This window comes from Oncorhynchus kisutch, linkage group LG3 (assembly GCF_002021735.2).
Source record: "Oncorhynchus kisutch isolate 150728-3 linkage group LG3, Okis_V2, whole genome shotgun sequence".
Lineage (NCBI taxonomy): Eukaryota > Metazoa > Chordata > Actinopteri > Salmoniformes > Salmonidae > Oncorhynchus > Oncorhynchus kisutch.
In genome coordinates, this window is record NC_034176.2 from 34,081,379 (window position 1) to 34,098,075 (window position 16,697).

The 16,697-nt window shown below is 43.6% G+C and overlaps 1 protein-coding gene across 2 annotated transcripts in view; it reads right to left on the reverse strand.

The window, feature by feature from the left end:
• The window catches only part of LOC109881535 (solute carrier family 23 member 2), a 76,247-nt gene that overhangs the window by 25,428 nt on the left and 34,122 nt on the right, over positions 1 to 16,697 (reverse strand). Inside the window, exons 1-4 of one of the 2 annotated variants that reach the window (XM_020473658.2) lie at positions 10,240 to 10,459; positions 7,447 to 7,649; positions 3,250 to 3,348; positions 2,421 to 2,537 (exon numbers count right to left, since the gene is read on the reverse strand). In XM_020473658.2, the coding sequence (XP_020329247.2) occupies positions 2,421 to 2,537; positions 3,250 to 3,348; positions 7,447 to 7,649; positions 10,240 to 10,429 (609 nt within the window). In that variant the 5' untranslated portion in view covers positions 10,430 to 10,459. Of the gene's footprint in view, positions 1 to 2,420; positions 2,538 to 3,249; positions 3,349 to 7,446; positions 7,650 to 10,239; positions 10,460 to 16,697 lie in introns of those variants that run through there. The other variant, XM_020473664.2, reaches the window with a different exon arrangement.

Below are 16,697 nucleotides of genomic sequence, written 5' to 3' on the forward strand. Positions count from 1 at the left end.
ACAGGGCCTATAAGCACCTCTGTCATACAGTCAGTGTATCATCTCAGTAAGCTTTTTGTGCCAGACTAGAAATCACTTTTTTTTTGTGTGTCTTTTTATTTACAGCTTGTAGCGGCACAACCGAGGGTGAGGAGAATGGGCCAGCCAAGAAAAGAAGAGATACAGCTAATAGTCTTTTCGAAGCAGGTTAGGAGAATTAACGTAACAGGTTAGAGTAGATTAAGGTTAGGAAAAGGGTTAGGATTAGCTCAAATCTATCATTTTTTTTAACGTCAATTTAAGTCCATGGTGAAATGTGTCTGATTTGCATACTAGTAACATGATTGATAGTGACATTTCGGTACTGATCGTTTGACTGTTGTAACACTAACCTGTTCCTTCTAAGTGAAAAATTAAACATCACACTTGCTGTAAATATTTTTAGTATGCATTTACCATCACATACACTTGAAATGATATTGTGAAATATATGTTCATTAATGGTATTGAAATTGTAAAATAATTGCAATGTCGAGTACCATATAGCTTTATGAAATTGTGCACATTGAAAGATATTAAGTCAACATTGTGTTGACCACAATTGAAACTGTACAGCCTACAGACTTTGTTTAATGTCAGTTTTCATTGGAGAGTATCTGTGCTGGGGGACATCTGCAAGATGGTGCTGTCAGGCTTTAATAATAAATAACTTGCACTAAGTTGTTATCCTTTTGTTTTGCTTTCACAGTTTACCAACAGGTGTAAAAAAAATTACCAAACAAAATTTGTAACTAGTACTTAAGTAGTTTTCTGACCGGATACTATTTTTACTCTTACTTCAGTAGTTTCTTAAGGCTGAAATGAACGGTACTTTTACTTAAGTACTCTACCCACCTCTGCAAATTATACATAGCCTAACTATAAAACATGGGCGAGCATCCACACTGGAGGAAAGTTCATCGTTCTACAGTACTGTAGGCCTACATCTGTCAATCATCAATTTAGCCAGGGAAACACAAACAGTAGATCTGTTTTCAAACCTTTCATTATGTGACTATGAATAAGCTAATGAATAGCCTATAGGAATATAATAAAATAAGGGGCTTATTGCAACCATCGATGGCACTAAATTATTGCCAACTGAGGTCTCGTTAAACCATCAATATGCACTAAATTCACCCACACAGCTGATCTCAATTGCAAGCATTATTGGTCACCTCTACCGCTTCCAAATAGATGATGTCAGTATTACCTTAGTCAGAGATCTGTAGATAATGACGAGATGCTCATGTCTTTGCCCAATGGGGGTCGTCCCAAAGGCAGGCAACAAGCTTAGATCTGCATATTAAGCCCATAGAAACGCATTGGGCTTATTTTGCCGAGAGTGAGCCTTCTCACTTTGCCTCTTCCTCTCTGCCTTAGGCCTGCTTGCATCCAAAGTCTTTCAAGATATGTTCGCCCTCTGGTTGGTATTGTCATCGAAACAATTTGGTCCATTTTTAACAGACTAAGGGCGATTGATCTAGATTACAATTCTGTACAATAGAAATAAAGCATTTCCTCGTTTAGACACTTGTATATCGTAGCCTAGTAGAGACCAATAACTACAATGCGTTATTAAGCTATGTAAAATGACGGTTGTTGATGTGTATGGCTGCACCTCAGATACATTCTTGCACATTTAAGTGTTGCAGTAATACAACCTAAGCCTATAGCATGAGCGAGAGAGAACATTATTTTAAGATAGCGAGCCCTGATCCCAATGACTCGACTGCCCCCGAATGGAGAAAGAGAACTGCTAATATTTAGCCAATCATAAGACTCATTTTAATTTCCTGAACCTTCAGGAAAATTCTCTGCAACAAAAGACTGATCAAGTTAAGATCAGACTTCTGTAAGACGTTTTTCTACAGACCCAGAGTCAAATAATCTTGTGGATACCATGTTTATGTCTCTGCGTGTAGTAGCAGTGCTAGAGGCTTCACTAAAAGACCCAGATTCGATCCCAGGCTGTATCACAACTAGCAGTGATCGGGAGTCCCATAAGGAGGTGCACAATTGGCCCAGCGTAGGCCGGGTTAAGGGAGGGTTTGGCCGAGGTAGGCCGTCATTGTAAATAAGAATGTGTTCTTAACTGACTAGTTGGAGGTAGTTAGCTTCGCGAGCCAATGCTAATTAGCGCAATGACTGGAAGTCTACAGGTACGCTATGTAGACTTCCTGTCATTGCCCTAATACTAGCTCGCATTGGCTCGCGAAACTACCTCTAACTTCCTTCATACTGTACACCGAGACATACAAATGGTATCAACAAGTTCATCTGACATTCAAAAACGGCTTCATTGTCAGAATCTCACAATACCCATTTAAAAAGGTAACCCAGAGGTACCAAGGGGGATGTGTTTGTGTGTGTGTGTGTGTGTGTGCTTGCATGCGTCTCACCTGTAAGCCCAGGAATATACACAGGTACCAGGGAGGAGTGTCTTCAATGGTGTAGATCATGTCCATTCTCCTGGCGTCTATACTGTCTGCACTGTCCAAAGTCTCCGACATGGAACTCTACACACAAACAAAATGGTGAGAACTATAGATGTACAACCTCAAAAACACCACAGGCTATATGGTCTCTGGAGTAAAGGGTTAAGACTAAGTGTTTGTCTAAGTGTAGTTTAGTGTTACAGGTAGCAATCTCTTTGTAAGTGTGTGTGCCCGAGGGAGGTAAAACCTGAACCCAACCACTCTAGGGGCTGTCATTAAAGCATTAGTTACTGACATGAGTCACATGTGGTAGGATGAATTATAGGCCCAAATTGCCTATTCCCTATTTAGTTCACTACTTTCGACCAGGGCCCATAGTCACAGGCTGATGAGGTCACAGCCACATGTCCAGACAGAGACAGAGGGGGAGGAGTGGGGAGCGGGGAATTCAGAAGAGAAACTAAAAGATTCAGCAAGAGAGTTTGGTAATGAAGAAAGACTAGGGAGGGATTTAGAAACGTAGAGGGAGAGCGAGAATAAGAAAGAGATTCAAAACAGACAGCGATGAGAACTTCTTCCTGCTTCTGTGACCTCTCTCTCTCTGTCTCTTTCATATCTTGTTCTCACGCGAGGGGAAAAGTGCAGAGTCACAGTGACAGGGAGAGGAGGGGATGATCAAAAGAGCAAGCTAGGGGAGAGAGGGGGAGGAAGGTAAGGATAAACAGAGGATGTAGGGCGATTAGTGAGATGAGAAGGGAGAGTTAGGAGTTTGAAGTGTGCGTGCGCCTTGTACTTTCTCTCCTCCCTGGTTCTCTTCAGTGTAGACGGCCATCAGCTCAGTGTCTTCAGTGTCCTGCTCTCCAGCGGCCTGTCCCACTCCGTTAACCACCACCTACAGTACAGCACAGACAGATACATGGCAATACTCTATCCATCTACAGGACAGTACATACACAAACAATGTAATTACCAAGAACTGACAATGTCATTATCACGGTCTTACTCCCAACATGTATTTCAGGCCCTTCAACAGCAGGTCTACAACACGTCAATGAAGGAGGAGCGGTAGAGATCGTATCATGCAGAATGTATAATGCATGTTTACAATACATATAATAGAAAGTGCTATGGTGGGTTTGTTGCATTCCAAACTTTTGAATTAAGTGTTATGCTCATACACTGTGCATTTGCAGTGATGCCGTTTGTTTTGGCAGAGCAAAAACGCCCCCTTAAGTGTTTTGCAAACAGTTCACACACCACATTTTTTAAAATTTATTTAACATTTATTTAACCAGGAAGGGTTAAAAGTAACACAACTAACACACTTGCGTACGCACAAGTGTGTGTGTATCTGCAAGAGAGAGTACATTTCATTTCAAGGAAAGCAAAGCAAGGACATTGATAATGCTTGGGTAAGGTTAACAAAACTATTGGACCTAACACACAAGGACAGCCTCTGTGTTGCTTTGGGGGCCTTTGCAGCTCAGCTTAATAAAAAGGAACCAGGGGAAAAGAGGGCCACAAGTAAATTAGTTCCTTCACTAGTACATGCACTGGTCTATTCTTCACACTGTCAGACACACATATGCTCTAGGGATCCAGGGTGTGTGTTGTATCCTGTTTGATGGTTGTGTTCTCTGTCTGTGACTTGGTTAGCAAATTATAGATGAAGGTCACGAACACACACACACACTTTGAGGATGCGTCTTTGCATCTCGTCTGTCAGGCATGAAAAATAACAAATGACTTTCGTTCTGACACAAATGTCATCGGCATTAAACTGTGTGTGTGTGTGTGTGTGTGTGTGTGTGTGTGTGTGAGAGAGAGAGAGAGAGAGAGAATCTTGCCTGGGGACACATTACATTGATCCTACTGCCCATTTTTCACTAGCTTGTAAAGATCACTTCTGGCAGAGCAGACAACAGATGAGAGACCTTAGAATGAACTGAATATTAGGTTCTAGACAATGGATCCTAAATGAAAGATTATACATTACACGGTCTGTTTTTGTTTGGTTTTTCTGTCTGTCTGTCATTTGTATTAATGGACATTAACTAATGTCCCAGAACATCACAAAACTAGTAACCTTGGGGAAGGCATGCAGGGAGAGCGAGATGAGGATTAAGAAGAAAAAAGAATGACATAAGGGAGGGAAGTGGGACTATTGCTGTACAGGTCATTGAGAATAGCCACTGTGTCCCTTTATCCACCTCTGTCCCATTCAGCCATTCAGTAACAGCAGAGAGGAGCATGTGAATTGGATACTTATAATAAAACAGAGCATTCAGACAGTATTCACACCCTTTGACTTTTCCCACATGTTGTTGTGTTACAGCCTGAATTTAAAATGGATTACATTGAGATTTTGTGTCACTGACCGACACACAATACCCCATCATTATGTCAAAGTGGAATTGTGTTTTTAGAAATGTTAACAAACTAATTAAAAATTAAAAGCTGAAATGTCTTGAGTTAATAAACATTCAACCCCTTTGTTATAGCAAGCCAAAATAAGTTCAGGAGTAAAAATGTTGCTTAATAAGTCACATAAAATGTTGCATGGACTCTGTGTGCATAGTGTTAGTGTTTAACATGGTTTTTGAATGACTACCTCATTTCTGTACCCCCACACATACAATTATCTGTAAAGTCCCTCAGTCGAGCAGTGAATTTCAAACACAGATTCAACCCCAAATCCAACACAATATCACTGAGTACCACTCATCATATTTTCAAGCGTGGTGGTGGCTGCATCATGTTATAGGTATGCTTGTCATTGGCATGCACTAGGGAGTTCTTTTAGGATAAAAAGATACGGAGTAGACCTAAGCACAGGCAAAATCCCAGAGGAAAACCTCGTTCAGTCTGCTTTCCAATAGGCACTGAGACAAATGCACCTTTCAGCAGGACAATAGCCTAAAATACAAGGCCAAATATACACTGGAGTTGCTTACCAAGATGACATTGAATGTTCCGGAGTTGCCTAGTTACAGTTTTGACTTAAATCTATGGCAAGACTTGAAAATGTCAGTCTAGTATTGAACAACAAACTTGACAGAGCTTGAAGAATTTTAAAAAGAACAATGTGCAAATACAGTGCATTGGGAAAGTATTCAGACCCCTTGACATTTTCCACAATTTGTTATGTGACAGCCTTATTTTAAAATGGATAAATAAAACAAAATCCTCAATCTACACACAATACCCATATCGACAAAGCGAAAACATTATTTATATAAATATGCAAAAACTGAACAGAAATACCTTATTTACATAAGTATTCAGACCCTTTACTGTGAGACTCAAAATTGAGCTCAGGTGCATCTTGTTTCCATTCATCATCCTTGAGATGTTTCTACAACTTGGAGTCCACCTGTAGTAAATTCAATTTATTGGGCATGATTTGGTCCCACAGTTGACAGTGCACGTCCAAGCAAAAACCAAGCCATGAGGTCGAAGGAATTGTCCGTAGAGCTCCAAGATAGGATTGTGTCGAGGCACAGATCTGGGGAAGGGTACGAAAGAATGTCTGCAGCATTGAAGGTCCCCAAGAACAATGTGACTTGCATCCTTCTTAAATGGAAAAAGATTAAAACCACCAAGACTCTTCGTAGAGCTGGCTGCCCGACCAAACTGAGCAATCGGGGGAGAAGGGCACTGTCAGAGCTCCAGAGTTCCTCTGTGGAGATGGGAGAACCTTCCAGAAGGACAACCATCTCTGCAGCACTCCACCAATCAGAACCTTACGGTAGAGTGGCCAGACAAAAGCCAGTCATCAAGTAAAAGGCACATGACAGGCCACTTGTAGGCACCTAAAGGACTCTCGGACCATGAGAAACAAGATTCTCTGGTCTGATGAAACCAAGATTGAACTCTTTGACCTGAATGCCAAGCGTCACGTCACGTCTGGAGGAAACCTGGCACCATTCCTACGGTAAAGCATGGTGGTGGCAGCATCATACTGTGGGGATTTTTTCAGCGGCAGGGACTTGGAGACTAGTCAGGATCGATTGAAAGATGAACAGAGCGAAGTACAGAGAGATCGTTGATGAAAACCTGCTCCAGAGCACTCAGGACCTCAGATTTGGGCAAAGGTGTTCCTTCCAACAAGACAACGACACTAAGCACACATTGCCAAAGGTGCTTCAACAAGGCACTGAGTAAAGTTTATTTATTTATTTGCAAACATTTCTAAAAACCTGTTTTTGCTTTGTCGTTATAGGGTCTTTTGTGTAGATTGATTAGAAGAAGAAAAAGATTATCAATTTGAGAATAAGGCTGTAACCTAACAAAATGTGGAAAAAGTCAAGGGGTCTGAATACCTTCAGAATGCACTGTATTGTACAATTCAGGTGTGCAAACCTCTTCGAGACTTACCAAGAAAGACTCACAACTGTAATTGCTGCCAAAGGTGATTCCAACATGTATTGACTCAAGTGTGTGAATATTTAATAAATTAGCAAATTTACATTTATAAAAACACGTTCTCTTCATGGGATAGATGGGCGAGAATGGTTTAAAAAAAATGTTTTGGCCATTTTTAATTCAGGCTGTAACACAAGAAAATGTGAATACGTTAAGGCACTATGGTTGTAAATCTCTGATGGAATCAAAAACAGGACAGGCTTTGTGTTGGGGTTTCTCAGTATCACATGCGTCCATCCATCTGTTTGTGGCTCGGGAAACCCTCGTTCTAGCTGACTTGTGTGATGCCCATGAGGGGACTGTGCTGCAGCCAAGAGGGAATGGCCAGAACAACAAAAAAACTGTCACGACATGTGTGTGACCTTGAAGAGTGTTAAGTGATCCTAATGACAGGTCTGTGTGTATGGTGGCCTAACCCTGTCATTACAAATCAATCCTCTGTCAGTGTGTCAGCTTGATGACCCTTAACTGCTTAAATCCCCCTGTGCAAGCAGACACGCACACAGATGCATGCATACAGACAGAAATACATACACACGCACTCGCGCACACAAGTATACTGTACCGGAATGGGGTAGAAGTCTGCTCTGTGATTGTTCTCCTCCTCATACTTCGCCCCTTCTCCCTCCATCGACTTAGAGGTGATATTCTTCCCCATGCCCATTCCTCGCTCCTCCTCTTCCCTCACTCTCCCCGTCGCTCTCTCCGGTAGAAACACTGCAGATTGCCCCTTCAGCTCCCTTACATGGTCCAGGACTGTGTCATCTACTGAGATAGAGAGAGAAAGAGGGTGAGAAAGAAGGGAGGGAGAGAGATTGATTATTTACTATGACTTTCCTGAGTGTGGCCATGAGGCCATCTAGACTAGAGTAGTACAGAAGGCACTGTACTATGTAGAGTATTTTAGAACCTGGGCCCTTTGCCCACTGAATCAAAAGCTCCACGGGGGTCACTGAGGCTGTGGCTGGGGCTGGGAAGCAGGGTTGGACCTAAAGCTGAGTTTACAGAGAGACAGTGGTCTGGTCCTGGTTCCAGAGCCCAAGACTTGACCTGAGGCAACAGTATCTGCACAGTCACCTTCTCTTTACCCTAGACTGGATCATCAAAAGGTCAGAGGGGATCCAGGACTGTGGAAAGACCTGATACTGGGATGGGCCTGGAAGACCCAGAATGAGTTCAAAATGGCACCCTATTCCCTCTATAGTGCAATACTTTTGATCAGAGCTCTATAGGCCCTGGTCAAAAGTACTGCACTAAAAAGTGAATATGGTGCAATTCGAGACACAAACCCAGATGTATGTACTCATACAGTACATGCTGTCGATTACAAACAGAGAAGGGGGTAGGGGACGAGGGAGGAGACCAAGGATAAAGGATAAAGACAGGGCATTGAGAAGGATAAAGACAGGGCATTGAGAAGGGTAAAGACAGGGCATTGAGAAGGGTAAAGACAGGGCATTGAGAAGGGTAAAGACAGGGCATTGAGAAGGGTAAAGACAGTGCATTGAGAAGGGTAAAGACAGGGCATTGAGAAGGGTAAAGACAGGGCATTGAGAAGGGTAAAGACAGGGCATTGGGAAGGGTAAAGACAGGGCATTGGGAAGGGTAAAGACAGGGCATTGGGAAGGGTAAAGACAGGGCATTGGGAAGGGTAAAGACAGGGCATTGGGAAGGGTAAAGACAGGGCATTGGGAAGGGTAAAGACAGGGCATTGGGAAGGGTAAAGACAGGGCATTGAGAAGGGTAAAGACAGGGCATTGAGAAGGGTAAAGACAGGGCATTGAGAAGGGTAAAGACAGGGCATTGAGAAGGGTAAAGACAGGGCATTGAGAAGGGTAAAGACAGGGCATTGAGAAGGGTAAAGACAGGGCATTGAGAAGGGTAAAGACAGGGCATTGGGAAGGGTAAAGACAGGGCATTGGGAAGGGTAAAGACAGGGCATTGGGAAGGGTAAAGACAGGGCATTGGGAAGGGTAAAGACAGGGCATTGGGAAGGGTAAAGACAGGGCATTGGGAAGGGTAAAGACAGGGCATTGGGAAGGGTAAAGACAGGGCATTGAGAAGGGTAAAGACAGGGAATTGAGAAGGGTAAAGACAGGGCATTGAGAAGGGTAAAGACAGGGCATTGAGGAGGGTAAAGACAGGGCATTGAGGAGGGTAAAGACAGGGCATTGGGGAGGGTAAAGACAGGGCATTGGGAAGGGTAAAGACAGGGCATTGGGAAGGGTAAAGACAGGGCATTGGGAAGGGTAAAGACAGGGCATTGGGAAGGGTAAAGACAGGGCATTGAGAAGGGTAAAGACAGGGAATTGAGAAGGGTAAAGACAGGGCATTGAGAAGGGTAAAGACAGGGCATTGAGAAGGGTAAAGACAGGGCATTGAGGAGGGTAAAGACAGGGCATTGGGGAGGGTAAAGACAGGGCATTGGGGAGGGTAAAGACAGGGCATTGGGGAGGGGCAGATAGGGTCAAAAGTAAAGCAGAGTAGACAGGGAAAATGAGGAGGAGAGTGAGGGATAGACAAAGGAGGAGAGAAAGAAGGTAGAGGGATAAAAGGTCAGAGATGGGAAGGAGGAGAAGAAAGCGTGAGGAGAGAGAAGGAGAGCAGGATAGAAGCAGGGAGTTAAGTTTGTTAGTCAGGAGGTGGTGTTATTTCTGGCATCATGTCAACTCTACTCACTCCTCATGTCATCTTTCACTGTCTCACCCTCACCCACTGTCTCGCCCCCACCCACTGTCTCGCCCCCACCCACTGTCTCGCCCCCGCCCACTGTCTCGCCCACTGTCTCGCCCCCGCCCACTGTCTCGCCCCCGCCCACTGTCTCGCCCCCGCCCACTGTCTCGCCCCCACCCACTGTCTCGCCCCCACCCACTGTCTCGCCCCCACCCACTGTCTCGCCCCCACCCACTGTCTCGCCCCCATGAGACGCAAGGCCTTCTTGTCAGACTAATACCTTTCCATCAACACCCTCACCCCATCCCTCTGCTTTAAAAATGATAGACTAAGCCTCCTCTCCAGTATCCAGAGAAAGCTTTTTAGTCCAGGAGTAGCTTTAATCTAGTTCCGGGAAACTAGCCCTGAGCTTCCTTCTGTCCTTTGCCTTTCCTTACCCTTATTCTACCTCCTCTGCACCAACCCCCTTCTCTCATCCTCCATTCTTCTACCTCCCCCTTCTCTCTTGTGTCTGCTAGCAGTGTTGACTGCACCCCTCTTCTCCCCCTTGCCTTCTCATCCATCTTCAGGTTTTGGATTGGTCAATGTGTGAAGTACCTAGTTGACATCATGCCCCCCCTCCCTTTTCTAAGCCTCTCACCCCTTCCTTCCCCCAGTTAGTGTTTAATGTTGGCAAGTAAAGTACCTAGTTGACACATCCCATCGCTCCTGTCGAGCTGGGCGGCGGGGTGCATCTGTGTGGGAGGGCTGAAAGAGGGGGGAAAGCGATAGAGAGGGGAGGGGGAGAAAGAGGCTGAGAGACAGAGGAGAGAGAGGTAGACAGTTGAGGGGTAAGGGGAGAGGGTGAGATAGTAGTTAAAAATGACAGCCAACATTCATTAACCGTTCATCAGTCAGGTAATTAGTGAGATTGATTAATTGAGCCCTCTCTCTATACACACACACACAAGCTTGTTACAAAGCCATAGGCCTATCACACACACACACACACCTTTTCGTGACATGTACGTAATAATAAAACACATGAGTTGGTGCCCTAACAGGCTGTCCTACAGTGGCAGTCTGTCCCATAGTAGACTACAGTGGTGTGTGTGTGTGTGTGTGTATGTCTGTCCCAAAGGCTACAGTGTTATGTGTGACAGAGACTACCACAGCTCTGTTTCTCCCGGCTCAATTCGTTCTGATGAGTCCAGTTTTAACATGAGGAGACACTAGCATGTGAGCCGAGCGGAATGAGAGAGAGAGAGACACAGAGACTTTGTGTCTGTGCGACTGACTGACTTGCACACCATTACTACCCCGGGGGCATGGAAACCATGAACGTCAACAACATCAAAGGGCTCATCACATTTGTCAGAGAGAGCGTCCACCATGAGACACAGAGAGAAACCGAGAGTTACAGAGAGATCCATGGAGCTGATATCTTAGTGTTGACAACAATCCATTACCCTCTCTTCAAACCCTGGATTCTGAAGAGTGTGGGTGTGTGGGTGTGTTTTCAGTCAGTTGTGACTCCTTGCAGTTCAAATCCAATTTTATTTGTCACATCCCCTGAACACAACAGGTGTTACCGTGAAATGCTTACTTACAAGCCCTTAACCAACAATGCAGTTCAAGAAATAGTAAAAAAAAAAAATGTAATTTTTTTTTTAAAGTTAAAAATAAAATGTAACCCAATAAAATACCAAGGCTATATACAGGGCGTACCGGTACCTAGTCAATGTTCAGGGGTACAGGTTAGTTGCAGAGAAACAGATCAGAACAAAATCAGAACTTTACAGAAGCACCTAGAATAACTTCATGTTCAATCTGTTTATTGTCCACCCAGAGGGATATAGTCCTATGAACACAGTCCTATAACAACAATTATAAAAACTGGGTGGTTCAAGCCCTGAATGCTGATTGGCTGACAGCTGTAGTATATCAGACCATATACCACAGGTATAACAAAATATTTATTTTTACTGCTCTAATTACGTTGGTAACCAGTTTACGATAGCAATAAGGCACCTCGGGGGGGTTTGTGGTATATGGCCAATATAACACGACTAAGGGCTATATCCAGGCACTCTGCGTTGTGCATAAGAACAGCCCTTAGCCGTGGTATATTGGCCATATACCACACCCCCATAGTGCCTTATTGCTTAAACAGACAACTTCTTTATCAGAAGCACATACTCTGTGGACTAGAATGTGTGGAGATACAGGGAAGGTAAAAAGAGAAACAGAGAGCATGAGAGAGACAGAAATAGAGAAAAGACAGAGACGGAGAGAAAAGGGGAACAGAGAAAGAGGAGAAAGACACATGCAACGCTAACTTTAACCCTACCCAGTATACCCATGGTTGACAGTGCTGGCTACATCACCATGGTAACCTGAGCTCTGTTCCACTGTGATGTAAGATTCCACTTGAGGAGGAACACAATCCCTGCCCACCAGATGTGTGTGTGTGTGTGTGTGTGTGTACGCGTGTGTGTGTATCCCAGTCTTACCAGATAATTGTCCACAGCTAAGCATGGCCAGGTCTTTGCAAGAACGATAAATTCTTATGCTTAGTCTAGCCAACAATCTAAAACAAATGTCAGAGAGCTAAGCAACCTAGGCATTGGGGCCTATTCACGAGAGGCTTCTGCTGTTACTTTTCTATTCAGAAACCAAATAGACAACCTATGATCTTCTCTGTATTTGATCTGCCCTTGAATAATTTCGTACTAGGGATGTGAAAGGGACATAACAGCCAAACGAAGTTCATTTTCACACACAGTTCTGAGCCAGGGGTTTCCAACATCTTCTAGCATGAGAGCTACTTAAAAAGAATGAAAGGTTGCGAGCTACTCATTCATTAAAGCGTTCAAACAGGCACATTCCTCTTCTGTCAATTTACCTGTGAAAATAATGGTTAGCAACCTGTCTTTGGAATGACTGGCCCCTCAAAATGATATTTGGTATTTTCCCCAAATTCGGTTCTCTCAGTTTTATTTTTCCTGGTTTGGGATTTTTTTCAACATTTTTTTTTACTCTCAATATTACAATTATTCATAGAGACACAACAAAGATGTATGTTCTGAGTTCATGGCAATTCTTAACCATTCTTGACCATTTTTCAGGTCTGGGGATAAAAAAACAAACAGTTTGGGATTTTTGTGTAGTTCCCCTTTAAATTGTGCAACTGGAAAGTGAGGAATGTGTTGGTCTAGCGATGTTTCTGCTGTTTGGCCTACTGCTGCGGCACATGTCATGGCACAGTTTGCTAAACAATGGCCACCAAATTGATACAAATAATCATAATATAGTTACAGTGGGGCAAAAAAGTATTTAGTCAGCCACCAATTGTGCAAGTTCTCCCACTTAAAAAGATGAGAGGCCTGTAATTTTCATCATAGGTACACTTCATCTATGACAGAAAAAATGAGAAGAAACAATCAAGAAAATCACATTGTAGGATTTTTTTTTTTATGGTGGAAAATAAGTATTTGGTCAATAACAAAAGTTTATCTCAATACGTTGTTATATACCCTTTGTTGGCAATGACAGAGGTCAAACGTTTTCTGTAAGTCTTCACAAGGTTTTCACACACTGTTGCTGGTATTTTGGCCCATTCCTCCATGAAGATCTCCTCTAGAGCAGTGATGTTTTGGGGCTGTTGCTGGGCAACACGGACTTTCAACTCCCTCCAAAGATTTTCTATGGGGTTGAGATCTGGAGACTGGCTAGGCCACTCCAGGACCTTGAAATGCTTCTTACGAAGCCACTCCTTCGTTGCCCGGGCAGTGTGTTTGGGATCATTGTCATGCTGAAAGACCCAGCCACGTTTTATCTTCAATGCCCTTGCTGATGGAAGGAGGTTTTCACTCAAAATCTCACGATACATGGCCCCATTAATTCTTTCCTTTACACGGATCAGTCGTCCTGGTCCCTTTGCAGAAAAACAGCCCCAAAGCATGATGTTTCCACCCCCGTGCTTCACAGTAGGTATGGTGTTCTTTGGATGAAACTGAGCATTCTTTGTCCTCCAAACACGACGAGTTGAGTTTCTACCAAAAAGTTATATTTTGGTTTCATCTGACCATATGACATTCTCCCAATCTTCTTCTGGATCATCCAAATGCTCTCTAGCAAACTTCAGACGGGCCTGGACATGTACTGGCTTAAGCAGAGGGACACATCTGGCACTGCAGGATTTGAGTCCCTGTCAGCATAGTGTGTTACTGATGGTAGGCTTTGTTACTTTGGTCCCAGCTCTCTGCAGGTCATTCACTAGGTCCCCCCGTGTGGTTCTGGGATTTTTGCTCAACGTTCTTGTGATAATTTTGACCCCACGGGGTGAGATCTTGCGTGGAGCCCCAGATCGAGGGAGATTATCAGTGGTCTTGTATGCCTTCCATTTCCTAATAATTGCTCCCACAGTTGATTTCTTCAAACCAAACCAAAGCAGATTCAGTCTTCCCAGCCTGGTGCAGGTCTACAATTTTGTTTCTGGTGTCCTTTGACAGCTCTTTGGTCTTGGCCATAGTGGAGTTTGGAGTGTGACTGTTTGAGATTGTGGACAGGTGTCTTTTATACTGATAACAAGTTCAAACAGGTGCCATTAATACAGGTAACGAGTGGAGGACAGAGGAGCCTCTTAAAGAAGAAGGTACAGGTCTGTGAGAGCCAGAAATCTTGCTTGTTTGTAGGTGACCAAATACTTATTTTCCACCATAATTTGCTAATAAATTCATAAAAAAATCCTACAATGTGATTTTCTGGATTTTTTCCCCTAATTTGTCTGTTATAGTTGAAGTGTACCTATGATGAAAATTACATGCCTCTCTCATCTTTTTAAGTGGGAGAACTTGCACATTTGGTGGCTGACTAAATACTTTTTTGCCCCACTGTATGTCAGGTATGCCTACTTTACAGATAACATTTAATTGAGAATGTTTTAGGAGAAAATCTCTCTCTACGCACAAGACGTTATCATTAGCATCGCTAACTGGCTACATACGGAGTGATAAACGCACGCACCAAACACAGACAGACAGATGGGGTTTATATTGCTGGAAATTAATTGTGAGTAATTGTGTTACGTTAAGCCAATAGTGGCTAAAAACGTCTGGGATAATGTCAAATGTGGCTTTGATTGGATTAGTAGCCAGGAGCTGTATATTTATGACAGTTTGCGATGAAAAAAGGCATGTACTTTCAGAATTGCTTGGCGAGCTACTCGTAGGTAGCTACTTACGGGTGCTCGTGATCAACCAGTTGGAGACCCCTGTTTTGAGCTATAGTTTGAATCAGAGTTCGATTATTTGTTACATTGTATTTTTTTTTTTTTTGGTCCGGTTGGTTTTACATTTCAAAATGTCAAACGAACTAAAATGCCTAAACAAAACCGTGTTCATGCAAGTATTATTATGTTCACATTAAAATCCATCTATTTTGTCTCACAAACTTCATATTACTTCCGCTTGGGTCTTCCAACAACATGCAGGAGGAACTGCGCTCTAACTGCGACATGAGTACGCTATAATCACGGGTATAGCCCCAGCCCAGTCTCCCCTAATCTGCATCGGATGTGATCATAAATGCGCTGCTTGCTACTCACAGAACGCTTCATAGATGTGAAATGATGGTACTGTGTGCATTTAATCAAATACTCGCAGTCAAACAACCAATAATAATTCTGCGTTTATCCTGTGTTTGGTCCGGACTGCGTTCTCACCTACAGCGATCTGTATTTGGTACGAATGGATTTGGACCGAGGTCACTATTTTTGAGCGAACCACAGTGCGTTGTTTATTGCGCTCCCGAGTGCAATTAATTTGGACTGGTGTGAACACTAACTGAACTAAGGGGGAAACACGCCAGAGTTTGGTCTAAAAAGGCTCTGAAACAATTTAGTATGAAAGCCCCCTAACTCTACATAATAGTATTGCTCATGACAGACAGTGTCTCTGGAAAGGTTTTGTAACTATACAGCTCTGCTGCTTATCCGTTTCCTCTCAATCTCTCTTCCATCACTCCTGCATCTCTATCTCCTTTCACTCTGACAACAATAAAAGGTCAAGAGAGCATTGGCCTGGAAAGGTCAGAGGCCACAGAACTATGTTGGGGTGTGTGTGTTGTTGGTGTGTGGCAGGGGAGTGTGGGGTCGCTGTTGAGATGACAGCTTTGGACCAACACGGCCAACTCTGTTGAAAATTCAAACAAACGTAGCTGTAGAGAAGAGTGACAGAGTGGCATTGTGAAGTTTCCCTCCTTAGAGGGGATGAGAGCTATTGGCTGTAAATCTCTCTGGTCCTGAGGATGAAAGAATGCAGACACCCCAGGAAGGCCTATTAAATCATGTTAATGCTCCACCGCTATACAGCCCACCACAAAGAGCTTAAATACTAATCAAACATGGTTGTTTAAACCATCTATACAGTATACCTACAACACAAAACGGCTTAAATAGTAAAGAAAGTGTGTGTGTGTGTGTGTGTGTGTGTGTATGTATTGCAACTTTGCAGCTTATCAGTTTCCTCTCCAGCGCGCTTCCATCACTCCTGCATCTCTATCTCCTCTCACTCGGACAACAATAAAGGTCAAGAGAGCATTGGCCTGGAAAGGTCAGAGGCCACAGAACTATGCTGGGGTGTGTGTGTTGTTGGTGTGTGGCGGGGGAGGGTGGGATCACTGTTGAAATGACAGCTTTGGACCAGGGTTCGTGTGATGGTGGATTGTCATGGGATGTGGTGGTGCAGATTGGATGGGGGCCGTCCTTTCTTGTTTGGATGGGGGGCGTCCTCCCCCCCAGCAATAAGAGACAGACAGACACACGCACACAAACTTCAAGTCCTCTTCCTACAGTTCTCTGTGCAAAATAAATCAGAAGACAAAGCCACTTGCTCCAGAAAAGCATGGGCACTCTTCTCCTCAATAAATAATATGTAACAGTCACTAGTTTAAGCAACAGAAGCAGACTGTTTGAATTAGAGGTTGGACAATTTATTAATTAGGCCCGATTTCAAGTTTTCATAACAATCGGTAATCTGCCTTTTTGGATGCCGATTACATTGCAATCCACGAGGAGACTGCGTGGCAGGCTGACCACCTGTTACGCGAGTGCAGCATCAAAAGGACCTTGTGGCTGCAAGGAGCCAAGGTAAGTTGCTAGCT